The 18,964-nt window shown below is 59.3% G+C and overlaps 1 protein-coding gene across 1 annotated transcript in view; it reads right to left on the bottom strand.

The window, feature by feature from the left end:
- Positions 1-6,105: 6,105 nt before the first annotated feature.
- The window catches only part of HCN2 (hyperpolarization activated cyclic nucleotide gated potassium and sodium channel 2), a 55,041-nt gene continuing 42,182 nt past the window's right edge, over positions 6,106-18,964 (bottom strand). Inside the window, exons 4-9 of the mRNA XM_074978375.1 lie at positions 17,552-17,770; positions 11,043-11,189; positions 10,617-10,857; positions 9,693-9,857; positions 7,080-7,427; positions 6,106-7,025 (exon numbers count right to left, since the gene is read on the bottom strand). Coding sequence (XP_074834476.1) covers positions 6,484-7,025; positions 7,080-7,427; positions 9,693-9,857; positions 10,617-10,857; positions 11,043-11,189; positions 17,552-17,770 — 1,662 coding nt within the window. The 3' untranslated portion in view covers positions 6,106-6,483. The remainder of the gene's footprint in view (positions 7,026-7,079; positions 7,428-9,692; positions 9,858-10,616; positions 10,858-11,042; positions 11,190-17,551; positions 17,771-18,964) is intronic.

The raw sequence follows: 18,964 nt of genomic DNA, 5'->3' as shown, positions 1-18,964 counted from the left end.
GCTGGGTGTGCATTCGCCCTGCTGCTTCTAGCACCTCCTGCTGGGACAGCTCCCACCGCTGCCCGCTTGCTTCCTGCCTCCCTCGGCAGCACCCCCTACCGGGCAAGGAGCCTCAGCACGCACCCTTCCACGCTGGGAGCGATGCCTGGGTCCTTTTCAGAGCTGCACTGGCAGAGTGCGGGGCCGGGGGGAGCTACTGCTTAATTCACAGCAAGCATCTGGTGAGGCGAGGGCTTGAGACGGGCTACAACTCAATGTACCCTCTGATTTTTTTTTAACCCTCCCTGTGCAGAATAAATCGTCCTGTGCACTGAGGCATGAGAGGCTGTGCACCACCCACCAACAGACAGCTTGTGGGGCTCTCTGCTATCAGCTGGGTGGGCCCTGGAGGATTCTGGGGCAGCCGCCCAGGCGCGCAGCTTACAGGGAACGCTGGTAGAAAGCTGGGGGCGGGGGCAGGAAAGAGGGCGGGCCGGCTAGCTGGACCAGAACCAAGGCAAGGCAAGGGAGGAGAAGGCCAAGGCGCATGTGCCAGGGAGCCGTGAAATAAGACTGACTCCTCCGTAGCTCTGCCAGCGCTGTCATGTTTATTGCACAGGATGGGCTGGATGAAAAAAACCCGGCAGCGTCACCGACAAGCAGCCGCCCGTGCTGGTGCCATAGTCATGGGGCACGCGAATTGGCGGCTGTTGCCACGCAGTCCGACAGCGGTTGTACATTCAACATGAAAGGAGGGACACCTGCCGCTGCCTTAGGAACGGTACCGGCTGCACACTAGCATAACTAGGGTATTAGTAAGAAGCACTGATCGCAAGAGCCACGCTGGCCACGTGCCTGGTGACCGCTTGCCTGCTCCTGGCCTTGTCTGCTGTGGCTCAGCCCACACGGATTAAAGCAAAACGGCTTCAGCGCAAACCACACCAATGCAACTCACCAGGCCCGGCAGATGGGCTCGTCCCCTCCTTGCAATTTCACCCACATTGTTTCCCCAGGCACCCGGACCAGGGCAGGGCTGGCGTTGAACTAAACCTCTTGCAGCAGGTCACAGCTAGTGTTCCCTTTATTTAGTTTGGGGTTTTTTTTCCACCCTTGTGTGGAATAAATTTTATCATGTGCACTGAGGTATGTGTGGACGTGCACAACTGCTAGAAACGCAGGCTGCCAGCCTTTGGCACTCTGCTAATCAGCTGGGCAGCACCTGACCCTCTTCCTGGGTGGCCGCCCAAGTGCTGAGCTTACAGGGAATGCTGGTCACGGCCCCGGCAGGCTGGAGGCTTCCCTGTCAACATTTTCTTTTTTAAAACTCTTTAGGGCCTTAAAAATGGCCATTGTACAGGTTGAACGTCTCCAGCTCAGCCCCCTCAGGACCTGCCCGGTGCCCAATGAGAGAATTTTCCAGCCCCCAGGGGAGGAATGTTATCTAGCAGCATTGTCAAGGCTTCCACGGCTTACTGGGCTCTGAGAAGCCAGTGGGGGTAAATTACAGCTCGATAACAGCCCAGAACACTGCGAGCCAGGCCTGGTGGCCGGAAACAAACTTGAGGGGATTGCAGGAGACTCGGCCACATCTGTGATAAGTGGTTGTCCAGCTAACTCAAATCACACCAGATTACGGATGTTGCCAGAGGAGAACATGCTGGGTTAGAGAGGCTCGATCTGAGGTTAATCGCCTCAGGACCCCACTCCACTCATCGGATTCCTAAGGGAACAGCCCAGAGATGACACCCGCACGACACACCTCAAAGGCAAGGATAGCCGTAACATGCTTGCCCCTTTCCTGACCGCCTGCCGCTCCTTGCAGCCTCCAGAATCAGTCCTGGCCCTTCACGCTGGCCATTATGTACTCACCAGATCTCCCATAAGGGGAGAAAAATGATCACCTGCCTCTGCTCAGGTGAGCCGGCCTGAGCTGAGCATCAGGGACCCGGGCCGGAGGGAGCTCGCAAAAGATGGCAGAGGAGGGGAACCACGCACGCTAAGGAAGGAGGTGCTGGGCCACTGAGCGGCCAGCTCTGCAGCAATGCTAGGTGCAGCCTGCTTTGCCTTGCCATCTGCAATGCCCTTCCCTGCAACAGCGGGGCACAGGCGAGGCGGTGGCAGGAGCCCCTTCTGCCCTAGGCTGAGCTCAGCAGTGCTCCCAGCTGGTGCCATTTAGATCACCAGCAGGGTGGGTGAAGCAGGCACAGAGAGGCTGACTTAGCACACGCAGGGCAGATTGGCTCCTTCGGGGCAGGGCTGCCTGACCTAGGGAGGCCTGGGCAGCCCTGGAAGGAGCAGACCACATTCTTCTGGGGGTGGGAACCCAGTGAGAAAAAGAACCTCCCCTCCCACCCCTGCGTGCTGAGCTGTGGCAGCTGATTTCCAAGCTTGTACATGGCCATGAGGCAGAAGAGACCTCCCCTTGCCCCGCAGGGTTACCCCTTCCCAAACCGGCATCTGCTGTCCCCCCATAACGCTGCCCTCCCATGCAGCGCTCCCCACACATGCAGAGGTACACAGGACAAAAGATGCACACAGCAGGCCCAAGGGTGTGAGACTGGCCCACACACAGCAGACACACACAGCACAGACACCGGGGAGCAGGGTGCTAAACATGACAAGGTAGCTGGGAGGGGAGGGGGCCGGAAACACTGCTGAACTGCCCCCAGTCCTGCCAAAACCTGGTTCATCCCCCATGTGCCTCGAGAACAGAGCAGGGGCCCCAGCTGCCAAGTTCAGAGCCAAGCTCTCTGCAGGACTGGCCAGGGTGAAGGGCTGAGAGGACCTGCGCTGGATTCACCAGTAACAAACCCCTGGCTCTAATCCCCCTGCCGCATTGCTTTTCTTACTAAGGGGATGGGGCTTTTGTTCTCCCCAGCGCGAGGGCAACGCAGGATCCCCAGCTGAAAGAGGCTTTGCTTCGTAACCCTCCCAACCCCGTGCCCCAAGGGCCACGCTCGAGGCCGGTCGGTGGCTGTGTGCCTGGGCCGGGCACACGTATTGCAGGGAAGAGGAGGGTGGCAGGAAAGGGACAGTGCGCGCAGAGACCAGAGCTTCCCCTTGCAACGTTGCACTTGAAAACCAGCCAGCAGCCCAGTTTGCAAAGGGGGTAGCCAGCTCCTGGAACCAGCCTGCCCTGTGCTCTGCCAGGAGGTCCCGAGGTTACAGCCACCCCCCCCCCCGCAACCCCTCCTGGCCAGGGTACACTACCCCTCCTGCCTCACCTCACAGCGCCTCTTAGTGGCTGCTCTGTGAACTGCAGGCACCGCAGGGAAGGGATTCAGCTGTAGATCCTACAAGGTGCTGAGCCCGGGCGGGGTGGGGGGAGCAGTTAGGCCCATGGGGCAGTGATATAGGGAGGTCAGAGCCTGTTTTCTCTAGGGACTGGAGCTTCCAATGGGGGCAGGGGCTGGCACCAAGGCAGGTCCGGTGTCTGAAGGAGCCAGCTGGGATGCAGGTGCCAGACAGCTGGGCCCTGGGAAGAGGCGGAGAGGGGCCAGCAGAGCGCAGGGGGATGAATAATCATCGTAATCACAATAATACTTTGTCCTTCTCTGGTGCCAGGCCTGCAAAGCCCTGTTAGGTCACAACCCCTCCCCCTCTCATGTAGGTAAGTATTATTACCCCCATTTTCCAGATGGGGAAACTGAGGCACAGCACGGTGAGGCCACCTGCCCAAAGACGCACAACAAGTCGGGCCCAAGCCAGGGACTAGAGCATCCCAGTGACTCACTCTGCCCGCCACGGCCTGTGGGGACAGAACGGGAGGTGAAGGGGGAGGTAGCTGGGGCGGGGCCCAGCTTGACTTTGATTTTTCTATTTAAAACATAGAAAACATTGAGCGGGACCTGCCCTCCCCAGGCCCCCAAACTGGGCAGCAGGGGCTGGAGTCGCTCCATAGAACAGAGCGGGCGAGCTGTAAGCAAGGGCCTGGGACAGCCTGATGGGATGGACAGGAAGGAATGGGGCTTGGAGTGGGCCGAGGTACTGCCCTAAGCCATGGGGGAAGAGATGCCCTGGTCCCTGCCTCACACCAAGGGACAGACCGTCAGAGGATGGACCTACTGCAGCATGTTCTCTTCTTTGGGGAGGGGCGGGCCCGAGGTGAGGGCTGGGCGGGATGAGGTGACGGGCGGGAGTGGGACGAGGTGAGGGCTGGGAAGGCTGAGAGGGTGACGGGCGGGAGCGGGACGAGGTGAGGGCTGGGCGGGATGAGAGGGTGACGGGCGGGAGCGGGACGAGGTGAGGGCTGGGCGGGATGAGGGGGTGACGGGCGGGAGCGGGACGAGGTGAGGGCTGGGCGGGATGAGAGGGTGACGGGCGGGAGCGGGATGAGGTGAGGGCTGAGCGGGATGAGGGGGTGATGGAGGGAGCGGGACGAGGTGAGGGCTGGGCGGGATGAGGGGGTGACGGAGGGAGCGGGACGAGGTGAGGGCTGGGCGGGATGAGGGGGTGACGGAGGGAGCGGGACGAGGTGAGGGCTGGGCGGGATGAGGGGGTGACGGGCGGGAGCGGGACGAGGTGAGGGCTGGGCGGGATGAGAGGGTGACGGGCGGGAGCGGGATGAGGTGAGGGCTGAGCGGGATGAGGGGGTGACGGAGGGAGCGGGACGAGGTGAGGGCTGGGCGGGATGAGGGGGTGACGGAGGGAGCGGGACGAGGTGAGGGCTGGGCGGGATGAGGGGGTGACGGGCGGGAGCGGGACGAGGTGACGGGAGGGAGCGGGATGAGGTGAGGGCTGGGTGGGACGAGGTGAGGGCTGAGCGGGATGAGGGGGTGACGGGAGGGAGCGGGACGAGGTGAGGGCTGGGCGGGATGAGGGGGTGACGGGAGGGAGCGGGACGAGGTGAGGGCTGAGCGGGATGAGGGGGTGACGGGAGGGAGCGGGACGAGGTGAGGGCTGGGCGGGATGAGAGGGTGACGGGAGGGAGCGGGACGAGGTGAGGGCTGGGCGGGATGAGGTGACAGGACGGAGCGGGACGAGGTGACGGGAGGGAGCGGGATGAGGTGAGGGCTGAGCGGGATGAGGGGGTGATGGAGGGAGCGGGACGAGGTGAGGGCTGGGCGGGATGAGGTGATGGGAGGGAGCGGGACGAGGTGAGGGCTGGGCGGGATGAGGGGGTGACGGGCGGGAGTGGGACGAGGTGAGGGCTGGGCGGGACGAGGTGACGGGAGGGAGCGGGACGAGGTGAGGGCTGGGCGGGATGAGGGGGTGACGGGCGGGAGCGGGACGAGGTGACGGGAGGGAGCGGGACGAGGTGAGGGCTGAGCGGGATGAGGGGGTGATGGGAGGGAGCGGGACGAGGTGAGGGCTGGGCGGGATGAGGGGGTGACGGGCGGGAGTGAGACGAGGTGAGGGCTGGGCGGGACGAGGTGACGGGAGGGAGCGGGACGAGGTGAGGGCTGGGCGGGATGAGGGGGTGACGGGCGGGAGCGGGACGAGGTGACGGGAGGGAGCGGGACGAGGTGAGGGCTGGGCGGGATGAGGGGGTGATGGGAGGGAGCGGGACGAGGTGAGGGCTGAGCGGGATGAGGGGGTGACGGGCGGGAGCGGGACGAGGTGAGGGCTGGGCGGGATGAGGGGGTGACGGGCTGGGCGGGATCAGGCCGGGATGAGGTAACATAGAAGGGGAGCCTAAGATGACCGGTGGGGATGAAATGATGGGCGGGGTGAGAAGGGGTGGGAGGGGTGTGGTGGAGGTGACGCAGAGGGCGGGGGGGGGACAGAAGCTCTCAGCCAGGGCGTCCATCCCCCTCCAGCCTTCCCCCACGGCAGCACGGGGGACGGGCTCAGGCTGGGCACAGTCTGGTGCCGGGAGGCAGAACCCAGCGAGGGGCGAATTGGGTCGGGCCCTTCTGGCTCTTCATCTCTCTCCAGCCAGGCCCATTCCTGGCTGAGCGCTGTGTGGGGCATCCCTCGGGCAGCCCTGCTGGGGGCGGGGGCCCAGCACACACGTACAGTCTCATTGGTGTGTGTATATATATGTACATATATAATATACATATTTCAGAATTGAGAGATTAACTAGTTATGGCTTCTATGGTGCAGTCAGTGGGCTCTGACGGACGATGCTCTTCACATGGGCGGTGGCAGTGGGCGACGGTTCAGGACTTTGGTCATCGATGGTTCACCGGGGCGTGCAGGAGGCTTGACCCAGCCTCCCCTCGCCTGGGGAACAGCTGGGGGCTCTGTCCGTGCCCCTCCCACCCGGTCTGGCTTGCGTTGGCCTCTCCGGGCAAAGCGTGTGGGCTGCGGAGCTCTGTACAGAAGGGGCAGGTCACAGCCCCGGCGGCAGGCTTAGAGTCAGGCGGTGGCGACCTGTGGGCGGCTTCGGGGGTCGTTATCCCTCTTATTACCACTCCCCTAGGGAGCGAGCCAGGGAGGAGGGGTCTCCGCCAGTTGGAATCAAGCCGGTGGGAGCGTGGAGAGGGGGTGAAATCGCATCGCTTTGCAGCTCCCCCCCGGCCCCCGCCCTGCCCCGGATCAGTGGGCCTGCAGCAAAGGTCACAAATTGGAAGAAAGCCTGGATTTGGCCGGGTCCGTGTCGGGGGCACTGACCACCGAATCCTTCCGGGCGCCGCTTGAGTCCTGCTGGCTGCCGGCTGCCCCCGTGAAGACCGAGCCTGGGGACATCTGGTGGGCCAGGGCCACGTTGGGTGGCACTGCCCCTCTGAGCCCAGCCTGGGGTCCCAAGCCCGGGGAAGCGGAAGCCTGTCCCCCGGCGATGGAGGTGCTGGACTCGTGGGCCGAGGACGGAGGGCTCTGGGTCACGGTCTGCGAGATGCCGTGGGGCAGGGAGGGCTGCGAGGCTGACAAGGGCCTGGACTCCTCGCTCAGGCTGCTCGTGGGCAGGGCCTGTGTGCTTTTGTGGACGGCCAGCCGCTGGGGCGAGCCGGGAGCGGTCTGCTGAGTTAGGGACAGCTGGGAGCCCGACTGCCCCTGGGCAGTGTACGGGAACGTCCGGCTGGCTCGGGGGCTTTGGGTCGGGGGGCTGGACACCACCGAGGAGAAGGCGCCGGAGGAGGCAGGCGGCTGCTGCGGCGGTGTGTGGGACTGCGGTGCATGCTGCGGCGGCTGCGGTGCCGGCTGCTGCGGGTTCTGCTGCTGCTGGAGCAGCACCGGGGAGATGGAGAAGGGGCCAGGGATACCCTGGGTGTACTGCAGGCGCCGCATCATCCGGGGCGAGCCCAGGGCCACAGAGCTCACCAGGGGGCTGGCCATCTGGGGGCAGAAGCTCATGGCCACGGCCTGCTGCAGCGTGGCGATGGCCGAGGTCACCTGGGGCTGGACCGGCGCGTACATGGCCGTGTGTTGCTGCAGGTCCGCCTGCTGCACCATCTCCCGGTCGTACTTGACGATCTCCTGGATAATCTCGTTCTCCTGGTTGTTGAAGACCCCGGAGTTCAGGTCGTGCTGGACTTTGTGCAGCAGGATCGAATTCTTCTTCCCTGGGGGGCGGTAGAAACCAGAGGCCAGTCACACCTCCCCACTGTCCTCCTGCCTGCAGCCTCCTGGTCAACTCCCAGCCCTCGCTCCACCCTGGCACGGCACTGAACACAATCGCCACAGCTGACGCTGCCCTGGGCACCCCTCTGGCCAGACACACCCCTTGCTTCCCAGGATGCTTTCCATTGTGGCAGCTGAATAAATTTAACCACTTCACAGCCCCGGCGGCTCATGCCACAGCCCCGGCGGCTGGTGCAGGGCAGAGCTGTCCTCACCCAATGGCAGGATACACAGATGGGTAGGACAGCCAAAAATTTGGGGCACTCAAACGTCCACGCACCCGCTTCCTCCTATCCCTGCTCTGTGAGTCTGCTTCCTCTGGAGGGGATCTAGTGAACTGCCTGGGAAAGAGCTGATCAAGCGGTAATGAACCCATTTCACAGACTTTGGCCAATCCCAAATATTTCCTCTCCTGAATTTACTGTGTTAGGCAACAGCATCTTTGGTTAAAACTTGCTCTGAAAAATATTTTGATGACGATTAAAAAAAGCACATCTCTACCCAATTTTCATTTCACCCTCTGCCCTGGACGGCTCTCTGGCCTAGGGGCACTGGTTTAATAGTACCGTGCAGGGCCCCTGAAACCGGTCACAAGTTTCCCACGACTAGTTCAGCCGATTACAAAAGGGAGAAGTGGGAAGGGTGCAGCTGCTTTCCCCGTCCCTGAAACCTATCATCCCGGCAGTTAGGGCCCTGAGCTAAGATATGCAAGAGCCAGGTTTGAGTCCCTGCTCTGATACAGATCCCCTGCAAGGCGCCTTTTGGATTGCGCCAAACTTCCCGGGAATGTCAGTTCAGTTGGATCCAAACCAAATAGCTGTTTGGATTTTTCAGAACTGCCGCCGAATTTAAAAAACAAAAAATCATTGTTTACGCAGCCTATAGGTGCTCAGCTTGTCCTTCCTACGCAGTACGGGACTATCCTCCATTTTCAATCCCCCGGTGACCAGCAATCAGCCTTTGCTGGCAGCCCCTCACTTGCTCCAACATGAGCTGATTGGCACACAGGCCCCGGCCCAGGAAAATGCCCCACTCCCCCTATGTGACGGAGCAAGTGGGGGGGTCTCTGAGAACTGGGGCTCCCACTGGAAATGCAGGGCGGAGAGGAACAGAGCAGGAACACACATGGTCCAGGCAGGCCTCTCCCTGCCTTGCTGCCAAGTGCTGGGCTGCCCATGGGATGGCGAGGAGTGGGGAGGAGACAGGCAGGGAGGCAGGCAGGTGAGGGTCTCCAAACCCAGTGTCTGCGAGGGGCTGGCTGCCCCTGTCACAGTAGAGAGGGGAGAGAGTGAAACTGACTCGCCGTTTCCAGCAGGGTTTGGGGGGTGCTCAGGAAACCTGGGGGGGCCCTTTAAAAGAGGGGACGAAGCCCGACATACCCAGAGAGGGACCCACCCACTTCCTGTCCCAGGGAGAGGGCCCAGCAAGGCCTGGCCCCGGCAGCCCTCGTTGCACCTTATAGCCGCCCCCTCCCTATTAACATCTGCTTCTCTGATGCTACCGCTGAGCCTTCCCACCCATCTCCTGCTTGGGGCCCTCAGATTGCAGGGCAGCCAAACTTCGGCAGAGCTCGTGAAACTCAGCTCCTCGGCAGCAGTTTGGCCTCCAGAGGCTGTGGGTCCCCTTCCCGTCAAAGGCCTGATCCCTACAACGATCACACGGGGCTTGTGTGAGAAGGGACAGACCCCAGGAGCGTGTCTCTACCTTCCCCAGCTCGTGAGCTGGACCAGCAGCCCTGCCCCCAGGGGGGCCAATAGCCACTGTGGGCCCCAGGACAAAGGGGAGGGCCTGGCTCTGCTCTCCCTAAAGGGGCGGAGCCAATGGCAGAATGGGCGGGGCTAATGGCAGAATGGGCGAGGCCAAGGGCAATCACCCTTCGTGCCACCAGAACTGCAGTGTTGGGGTCCCCCACAGCCACGCTCCCAGCACTTCAAAAGGGCGGAGCCAAGGGCAGAGAGGGCGGAGCTAATAGCAGAAGGGGTGGGGCTAATAGCAGAAGGGGCAGGGCCAAGGCCTTAGTGCCACCAGAACCGCAGCACTGGGGTCCCCCACAGCCACGCTCCTAGCGCTTCAAAGGGGCGGAGCACTGGCTACTGAATAGAAGCAATAGCGGCGGTGGCCGGCGCTCCAGGCCCACTTAAAAGGCCGCGCCTGGGGGAACTGACCCCTTTGCCCCACCTCGTCGGTGGGCCTGCCTGCCCCCATACCGATGCGGTCCAGGCGGTCGATGGCGACGGTCTCGAAGGCCCGTCTCATCATGGGGTGCTCCTCCAGCACCTCGTTGAAGTTATCCACCGAGAGCGAGTAGAGGCGGCAGTAGGTGTCGGCCCGGACGCTGGCCGTGCGGCGGCCCCTGGTCAGCAAACAGATTTCTGCGACGGGCGGGGATAGAGAGAGACCCAGAAGTTACTATAACACCGCGCCCGGCTCTAGCGCCTGCTGTCTGGAGATGCCCCACGCTAGCACAGCCGACTTCACCCCCCCTGCCCGGGGAAACCGGGGCAGAGAAGGAGCCATGTGGCCAAATCTGCATCTAGCCAGGAGTCCTGGCTCCCGGTTGCAGCCCACTCCAGGGTCCTCTGCAAGCTGAGTGCTCAGGCCCAGGAGAGATTCAGATGCTGCCCAGATGGTTAGCAGAGTGCCCGCAGCCGGTGCTTCAGATTACAGAGCAGCCAAACCTCTAAGGTCAGCTCCTCAGCAGCTGTTTGGGCTTTCCATTGGAGGCCTGATCCCTGGAGTGATCACACGGGGCACGTGCGAGCCAGGATGAGGAGGGCCGGGCCCCAGGAGCGCGTCCCTCTCCCCTCCCCAGCTTGTGGTTTGGACCAGCATCCCTGCCTCCAGCAGGGCCAACCTGTGGTGCACATCCAGGCACTCCTCAGTGCACACAACAAAATTTATTCTGCACACAGAGGGGAAAACTTAGGGGGAATCGTGGCCCCCTCCCACAGGCACCACGCTGTGTCCTAGCAGGGCCTGCATGGAGGCTCAGTCCCCCTTACGAGGCACACAGCATCCCACCCGCAGAAGGCAGCGCCAGCTGTGACCTAGTGGAGAGAGAACCCCGCAGCAACGTCTCTGGAATAAGGCCAGCGAGCAGAGCCAGCCCGGGGCAGCTGAGAGCCACTCACCTCCAAAGTAGGAGCCGTCCGAGAGCTTCATCTCTTTGTTGCCCTTGGTGAGGACACTCACCACGCCGTGCTGAATGAAGTACATCTTCTTCCCGATGGTGCCCTCGCGGATGATGTAATCGCCCGGCTGGAAGACCTCGAACTTCAGCTTGGTGAGCATGGCCGTGACGAAGTTGGGGTCCGCGTTGGCAAAGAGCGGCATGGAGGCCACCAGCTTGCGGCAGTTGAAGTTCACAATCTCCTGCGGCGGAGCAGGAGGGACGGGGTGAGCGGGAGGCGGAGGCGCTGAAAAGGAAGGCCGCGGGGCTGCCCCAGAATGATCTTCACCCCTCCCATCTCCTGAGCATTCCCCCCCCGGCCTGGCGCTTCGGGGAGGGGCACAGCGGGAGACACCTCCCCCCCAACCTCGCTCTAGGGACTCCTCACCTCCCGCAGGGGCTCGTTCAGTTCGCCCAGGATGCTGTCCTCGTCGAACATCTTGCCCTGGTAACGGTGCTCGTAGTAGTCGTGGATCTTCTGCCGGAAGTCGGCGGGCAGCTTGTGGAAGGACATGTACTGTTCCACTTGCTTGTACTGCCGGGGCGGGAGGACAAAAAAAATCAATCGTACCCATGGGGCACAGCTCAGGCCAGAGCGGGGAGCCACAGCCCAAGCACCCCACGGCAAGAATCTGCCTCCAGTGTTGTGGGGAAGACAGCAGGGATGTCCTGGAACACGCTACCGGCTTGGAGGCCCCTGGAGATGGGACACAGGGTCAGAGAGCCCTAGAATCCTGGCTCGGAAAAGACCGCAGGAGGTCAACAAGTCCAGCTCCCTGCCCAAAGCAGGACCAACCCCAACTAAATCATCCCAGCCAGGGCGTTGTCAGGCTGGGACTTACAAACCTCTAGGGATGGAGATTTCCTAGGACTGGGGCCGCTTGGTTATTTAACTAGCTGCAGGGAGGGGTGGGGGGAGCTTTGCATCTGAAGCCTTTGGAGCAATCATGGATTGTCCCCCACAAAACCAGAGCGGCACGGGGCAGCTCAGGCCAGTTCCTACCTGCACACCAAAGCACCAGCACCCAGGCAGCAGCGTCCCCTGTAAGCTCATGCTTGTGCAGCCGCTCAGGAGAGGTTCCAGTGCTGCCTGGCTGATGGAACAGAGCGCCCATAGCTCGGTTTGCCTTTCTGCTGGGGGTGCACATTGGCTTGTGCACATAACAAAATTTATTCCGCCCACGGATGAAAAACAAATCCGCACCCAGCTGGAAAAGTTTGCCGGGGGCTCTTTGCGTGCTGCTGGGTGGCCTGGAGGCCCTGGCCCCTTTGCTGGCAGCACCCGCCCCCAGCCCTGTCCCGCCAGCTATGTTCAGAGGCACCTCCAAGCAGAGCCACTCTCCTTTGCTCCATCCCAGCCAGGGAGGGACTCCCACGCCTCAGCCTCCAGCCAGCTCCTGGAAGGACTCTTCAGTCGCCTGACACAGTCCAGGGCTGTCTGACTCCTCCACTCCCTCCATGACCAGTCGATGCTCCAGCGCCAGAGCTCTCAGCCCATGGGGTGTGGGTGGTGCTGTTGTGCTTTTCATCAGCTCCTCTTCGTCAGAGAGGAGACAGGCACAGAGAGACAGGCATAGCCCGTGGCTCCCACCTGAGCTCCCCCCAGTCCCCTGCCTGTCTAAAGAGCAGCATGGAAGAGAGTCCGGAAAGTTACAGATGCAGAGAAGTGAGGTGCAAGAAGCAGAGGAAAGACCATAAGAGCGGCCAGACTGTGTCAGACCAAAGGTCCATCCAGCCCAGTGGCCTGTCTGCCGACAGGGGCCAGTGCCAGATGTCCCAGAGCGACTGAACAGAACAGGGAATCAGCCACTGACTCCTTCAGCCATTCCCAGGTTCTGACAGAGGCTGCGGACACCGTCCCTGCCAGGAATTTATCTCGCTCTTTTTGAACCCTGTGGAAGTCTTGGCCATCAAATCCTCTGGCGAGTTCCACCGGCTGCCTGTGCGCTGTGGGAAGAAAATCTTCCTTTGTTTGTTTTAAACCCGCTGCCTATTCCTTTCATTGGGCGGCCCCTCACCTTGTATTATGGGAAGGAGTAAATAACTCACCTTTATTCGCTACCTCCACATCAGTCATGATTTTACAGCTCTCAATCAATCCCCCCTTAATCGCCTCTTTGCCAGGGTGATAAGTCCCCGTCTGACTCATCTCTCCTCACACGGCAGCTGTTCCAAAACCCTCATCGTTTTTATTGCCTTCTTCTGAACTTGTTGTAGTGCTGAGATTTTTTTTTTTTTTTAGGCGAGGTGACCACATCTGTACGCAGTATTCAAGATCTGGGCAAACTCTGGATTTATACACAGGCAACAAGATATTCTCTGTCTTATTCTCTAGCTAAAGATTCCAGGAAAAATTCAAACCCAGCCCAGCTGGAGTCAGGAGTCCAAAACTTCCCCTGCCAGCAAAGCCACAGGCCCTGGCCTGCTTGTTTTTTAACCCTAAAACTACCTTGTCCTGACCCTGAGCAATCCATGGAGTTTGTGTTTTATGTCAGTGTTGAACTGAAATACCAGCCCTGGAACCGATGCAATAACTGGACTGTCTGGGACTTTGCTGGATACGTCTACACTCCAGAGTTGTTATTCCAAAATAAACTACTCCGGATCAATGCGTCCACACTACAGGGGAGCCCTAAAATAAACAAAACTTATTCCAAAATAGCGTCTGCCCACACTAGAGCCTCTTTCGGATTCGAGTGTGTCTGGGAGCTCTAATCCAAAACAGGCTGCGTCTATCAAAACAAACAAGTAGTCCAGTAGCACTTTAAAGACTAACAAAATAATTTACGAGGTGATGAGCTTTCGTGGACAGACCCACTTCAAGCTCATCACCTAATAAATTACTTTGCTAGTCTTTAAAGTGCTACTGGACTGCTTGTTTGTTCTGAGAGTAGCTAGACTGACACAGCTATCTCTCTGTTACTATTCAGCAGGCTACGTCTGGTAACAGAGAGGTAGCCATGTTAGTCTGTATCTGAACCAAATGAAAAAGCAGGCCTGTAGCTCTTTACAGACTAACAAAATAAGTTGGCCCTCAGAGATCCTCATGGATTCCGGGACCGCTTTCCCCGCCGAGACTGTGAAACATCTCTGGGAAGCTCATGAGGTGAAACACCCTGTTGCTGTCTCCTACCACCATCGAACCAATGGCCTGGTGGAGAGACTTACTGGAACCCTGCAAGCCAGCCATGTAAATTTGTGACGGAACGCTCCAATGACTGAGACGTGACGACGCAACATCTGTTTGCCTACAGAGGCTGCACATCCCATTCTGGGATTCTCACCGTTCGAACGTGTGCATGGATGTGAGGGTAAGGGCCCTTTGCAGCTAGTAAGGCAGCAATGGGAGGGGGCTATCCTCCTCCAGGGACTGACATTTTGCATTTTGTAAACAACCTACAAAATACCATTAAAGATGCTTTAAACCAGGCTCCCAAACATTTGCAGAAGACTCAGCATGAGCAGAAGGCCTGGCAGGATAAACATGCCGGAGGCGGTCCTTCAAGGCAGGTGAACAAGTTGAGGTCTTGAAGGCGCTCCTGACCAACAAGACGGAAGCCTCCCGGGATGGGCCGCTCGCAGTCCAAGAGCGCCTATATTTTTTGCCTTTAAAGTGCTACACGACTGCTTTTTCCTTTTGTTAGGCGATGTCTACACAGCACCGTTATTTCAGAATGAGCTATTCCGGAAGAGCTTGTTTCGAAAGAGCCCATTTCCTGTCTACCCAGCCCCTGTTCCAAAAAAGGCGCTATTCCTCGCAGACCGAGGTTTACGGAATTCAAAACAAGCCGTCCGCTATTTCAAAATTACTTGCGCAGACGCCTGCAAGTAGCTGCCGTGATTCCAAAATATTTTGCTGTGTAGACACCCCTGAGTCCCCCCTGCCCTGGGTGGGCCCAAAACACGCCCCCTTCCCAACTGCCCCTGGCCGGAACTGCCTGGCACAGCCTCGGGGGCCTGTTTGCTCAGGCCTGGTTGGCGTCGTTCAAACTGTAATTCTGCCTAATGATAATTCTGTGCAGCTACCAGACTAGCCGGACGCTGCTTAATCTCACGGCCACACAGCAGAGGTGCTGCCCAGGTCAGATGGGGTCTGGGAGATGGGGGTGCCTGGATTGGAACTGCAGGGGTGCAGGGGTTTGACTCCCCATCTTTGCTTCATATGAAGGGCAGCATGCGTAACAGAACACGGAAGGGAGGAAGACAGTCAGGGCTTCTGGGTCCTCTTCCCAGCTCCGGGAGGGAGTGTGGACGACTGGTCAGAGCAGGGGATTTGGCTCTAGAACTGACGAGTTCCTTTTCCAGCTCTATAGAGGGACATAATTGGAGCAAAGGGACCATAGGCAGCCACAGTGCCCAGGACCTGTTCACAGCTGTCTTCTAGGCTAACAGCTTCCCCGGCTGTGAAATGGGTCTAAAACCAGTCAGCTCCTGGATTGTCCCAGAGAAGGAGAAGAGCTGGAGGATGGGCAAGGGGCTGATGGGAGGAGGGAGCAGCCTTGGGCGTACCCAGGTTGGTAAACTGTGCTTTGAGATCGTCGGGGGAGAGCCGGGCCAGGGTGGGTGGGCTCTGGCTGCTGTGACGGATCTTCTCACCCAGCCGCTTGGCGAGACAACGGGGGGGGCAAACAGCCGGAAATGCAAACCCGCGAGGGGCCTAATTCGGACGTCTCATCCCAAACATCTACAGGCACAAAGGAAGCCTCGGACCTGCTCCAGGTCACACAGAGATCCGCTGGCAGGGAACCCAGGAGTCCTGACTCCCAGCCCCTCCCCAAGACCCTCTGTGTGGACACCGTGGGAAGCTGTGCTCTGCCCGCACCTGCAAGCAGCCATCTTCCCACGTCGCTCTGATGGCAAAGCAAACCCTCCTCTTCCCCTGCCCCCATCTCCCTGCGCACCAAGGACATCCTGGCTCTCACTCACCGTCTATAAACAGCCCGGTCCCAGCCTGTGCTGTGGCTGGAAATGACTCCGTGATCGACCCAGCCACTTAAGGGCTGGGAAGCTGTGCAAAGCAGACCCTCGCCAGGGATGCAGGCACTGGGGAGGGGGCAGGGAGATGGGTGCTCTGGAGCTGAGCAGCAGGGCGAGGGGGGAGGAGCCAGTAGAAATGGGAGGGAGCGTGGACTACTGGTTAGAGCAGAGGAGCTCTGCCTGCAGTGTGGCTTATAGGGTACTCCCCACGGGAAGGGGGCTGGCCCAGCGATGAAGGGGTCTGAGCTGTGAGCAGGGCAGTGTGACCAATGAGGGGGAGACAGGCTGCTCCACTGAGAATCTCCCTCCCCAGTCAGCCCCTAAAACTTCCTTAACCCTCCGCCAAACTCTGCCAACCCAGTTAATGCACCAGCTCAGTTCCTGCACTTGAGTTCGTGACTCTGCAGATGGGGCTCATAGCTCTGCAGCTCTGAACCCTATTGATTACTGCAGACAAGATCGCCGCCTATGGTCTCCAGCTCACAGCTGCTAAGTGGAGGTGACTTGAATGTCTCGCTGTCCAACCCACTCGGCTCTACCGAAGATGGCGTGTTGTCTGAGTGCCGTTAAAACCCTGGCTCAGCATATTCCCTAACGCCGGCCGTCACGCCCCAGAGCTCATCTATGGTGAATTTGAACAGAGTCAGTGTCTATCAACATCTCAGAAGGCCCAGGCCCCAGGTTGCTTCCATGCCCAGACTGCAGTCACAGCCTTAAAATACAAAGCATTCTGTATCTGGAAATGGTGAGCAAATTACAGCTGGGGATTCAGTTCGCCCTCCCGTGCAATGCAGCCACCTCTGGGGTGGAACGGGTCAGCTGTTTCACAGCTGCAATGAACGTCAAGTTCGATCAGGCCTGGAAACGAGAGAAAAAAACCCACACCAAGCTGAAACTGCAGAGGAGGATTTCAGGGGACAGGAGGTAATTATCCAGGCAGGAACTGGGCCAAGGCAGACAAGCTAACACCCCTGCTGTCTGAGAACAGGCCTGATGATCTCTGATGAGCTCAAGCGAGCGGCGCTTCACAGCACCGCGATAAACGTGCTCCTGGGTCAATGATCCCCGAGCCCCCATGTCAGTCAGTCACGCTGCTTCCCAGCAGCCTGCAGGCCTGCACCGTCACCAGCGTGAAAACGTTCTAGCCCCCGTCCTCCCCCGGGATAATGTCGGAATTGTAGTCGTTTGGTTATGTTGCACGTGAGTCCCGCTGCCCTGTCGTGAACCCGTGTGGGCGTGCCTCAGTCTCTGGAGCTCAGTACGGACACCTAGGCGGTGATGGGGGTTTCAAAGGGCAACGCTTTCTGAGGGAGGCTGCTCTCATTTCAGAGGCCCCTTGTAACCTGAGCCCAGGAAGCGGGGTGAGGCCAGGTGACACCTTTTGGCTGGGAAGGAGAACCAAGGGCAGAGGAGGGGCTTTGATGCAGGAGCTGGGTGTGGTGGGGTCAGTCTCTGGGACAGAGGGGTGCTGGGTTGAGGGGAGAGTAGGGGCAGAGTTCCCTGTGAGCTGAGCACTTGGGCGGCTGACCAGGAGAGATTCGGGTGCCACTCTGCTGATTAGCAGCACGCTTACAGCCGGCAGCCTGTGTTCCTTTGGATGGTGCGCATTCACACGCGCTGCGGTGCACCGAGCAAAATTTATTCCGCAATGAGATGGGAAAAGTGAGATGAAGCCCTGGTCGGGGCCTTGGCTCTGAGCCCTCTCCCCAAGCTGGATGGTCCTGACTGGCTTTGGCTCCTGCTGTATGCAGCGTCCCTGCCAACGGATACACCTTCTGGTCTCCCTGCTGGCTGAGCACTGAGTTTGGCTACGGCCGGGAGTGCAGGGCCCGGTGACTCCCACGCCTTGGGGACACTGAAATACAAGCCACAACCGCCACCGCCACCGCTCCCACCCCGCGGCACACGGCTATCCCCTACCTTTTCCTGGTACTGGCGCCGGGAGGAGTCCAGCGACTGGATGAGGGCAGTGGCGTGGCCAATGAACATGGCGTAGCAGGTGGCACCCACAATCATGCTGAGCATGGTGAGCCAGATGTCCGTCATGCTCTCGGGGGCCTGCTTCCCATAGCCGATGCACAGCATGTGGCTCATGGACATGAACAGGGCGAATGAGTACAGCTCACTCCAGGAGTTGTTCTGCAAAGACAACAGCCCCCCAGCAGCTCGCATCAGCCGCCCAGCTTTCAGTGCCACGCTCGAGGTGCGCAGGCGACCATGCACGGACGGAGCCTACTCGCGGCTTCCAGGGGACCAGCGGGTAAAAGGTGTGTGTGCGCACGCATGTGCGACTGTGCATGGCAAAGCATGTGTGTGAGCGTGAGCGTGCGTGGGAGAAGCGTGAGTGTATAAATGCGGACGTGTAGGTGAGTGTGAAAGAGTGTGCGCGAGTGAGTGCGTGATTGAAACAGCAACTGCGTGAACAGGAGCGTGAAAGTGCTCACAAGTGGCGGGCAGAATGATTGAGATGGTGAGTGTGTGAGTGTGAAAGTGGGCGTGCATAAGTGAGCGTAAGCAATGGAGAGTGTGACAGACAGGGCACCGTGTTCATCTGGACTCTATCAAAGCAAAAAAGCAGTCCAGTAGCACTTTAAAGACTGACAGTATAATTTATTAGGTGATGAGCTTTCGTGGCTTGTCAGTCTTTAAAGTGCTACGGGACTGCTTTTTTGTTTTTTTAGTGAGTGAACGAAAGGGCCTGCTCAAATCCAGCTCTGATTCTCCTTGGCCCCGCTGATAAAACACAACTCTGCTGAAGTCTCACCGGGAGACATTGCTTTAACACAGCCTCGTGAAGAAATAAACACCAGACGGCTGGAGGCGCATTTCCAGCAGCTCCCCTACGACAGGCTGCCTCTCTGCACTTCTTTTGTCGGCTCAATGGCAACAAAGCACAATCCACCCTGCTCGTTTTATGTACTCGGTTGTTTTTCCTGGTTTAGAAAAAAGAACGTATCCCCAGGCGCATTTTACAAAAATTAAAACGGGATCCATAATTTATTAGCAACCGTCAACAACGCTAAATAGCAAACACCAGCTACTGGGAAGTGACTCTTCAGCCTGGAACAGCTCGATTCCACGTCATCAGCCGAAGGCTTCACCGAACAGATGGGGCCTTGTGCTATTCTGGGTGGCCAGGAATGGAGCAGAGACAAGAGACGCCGGCCGGGCAGAGAGGGTGAGCAACCCTGAAATCTAGGCACCACCAAGAGTGGGATCCACCAATGGAGTTAGGTGCCTAATTCCCATTGACGTCAATGCAACTTGAGCTCCTAAATACCTTAGTGAATTCCACCCAGTCCCATGGACATCTCCCAGTGTGGACTCTTCCCT

The sequence above is a fragment of the Carettochelys insculpta genome, chromosome 27, assembly GCF_033958435.1.
Source record: "Carettochelys insculpta isolate YL-2023 chromosome 27, ASM3395843v1, whole genome shotgun sequence".
Classification (NCBI taxonomy): domain Eukaryota; kingdom Metazoa; phylum Chordata; order Testudines; family Carettochelyidae; genus Carettochelys; species Carettochelys insculpta.
This window is presented reverse-complemented; position numbering and strand designations above follow the sequence as displayed.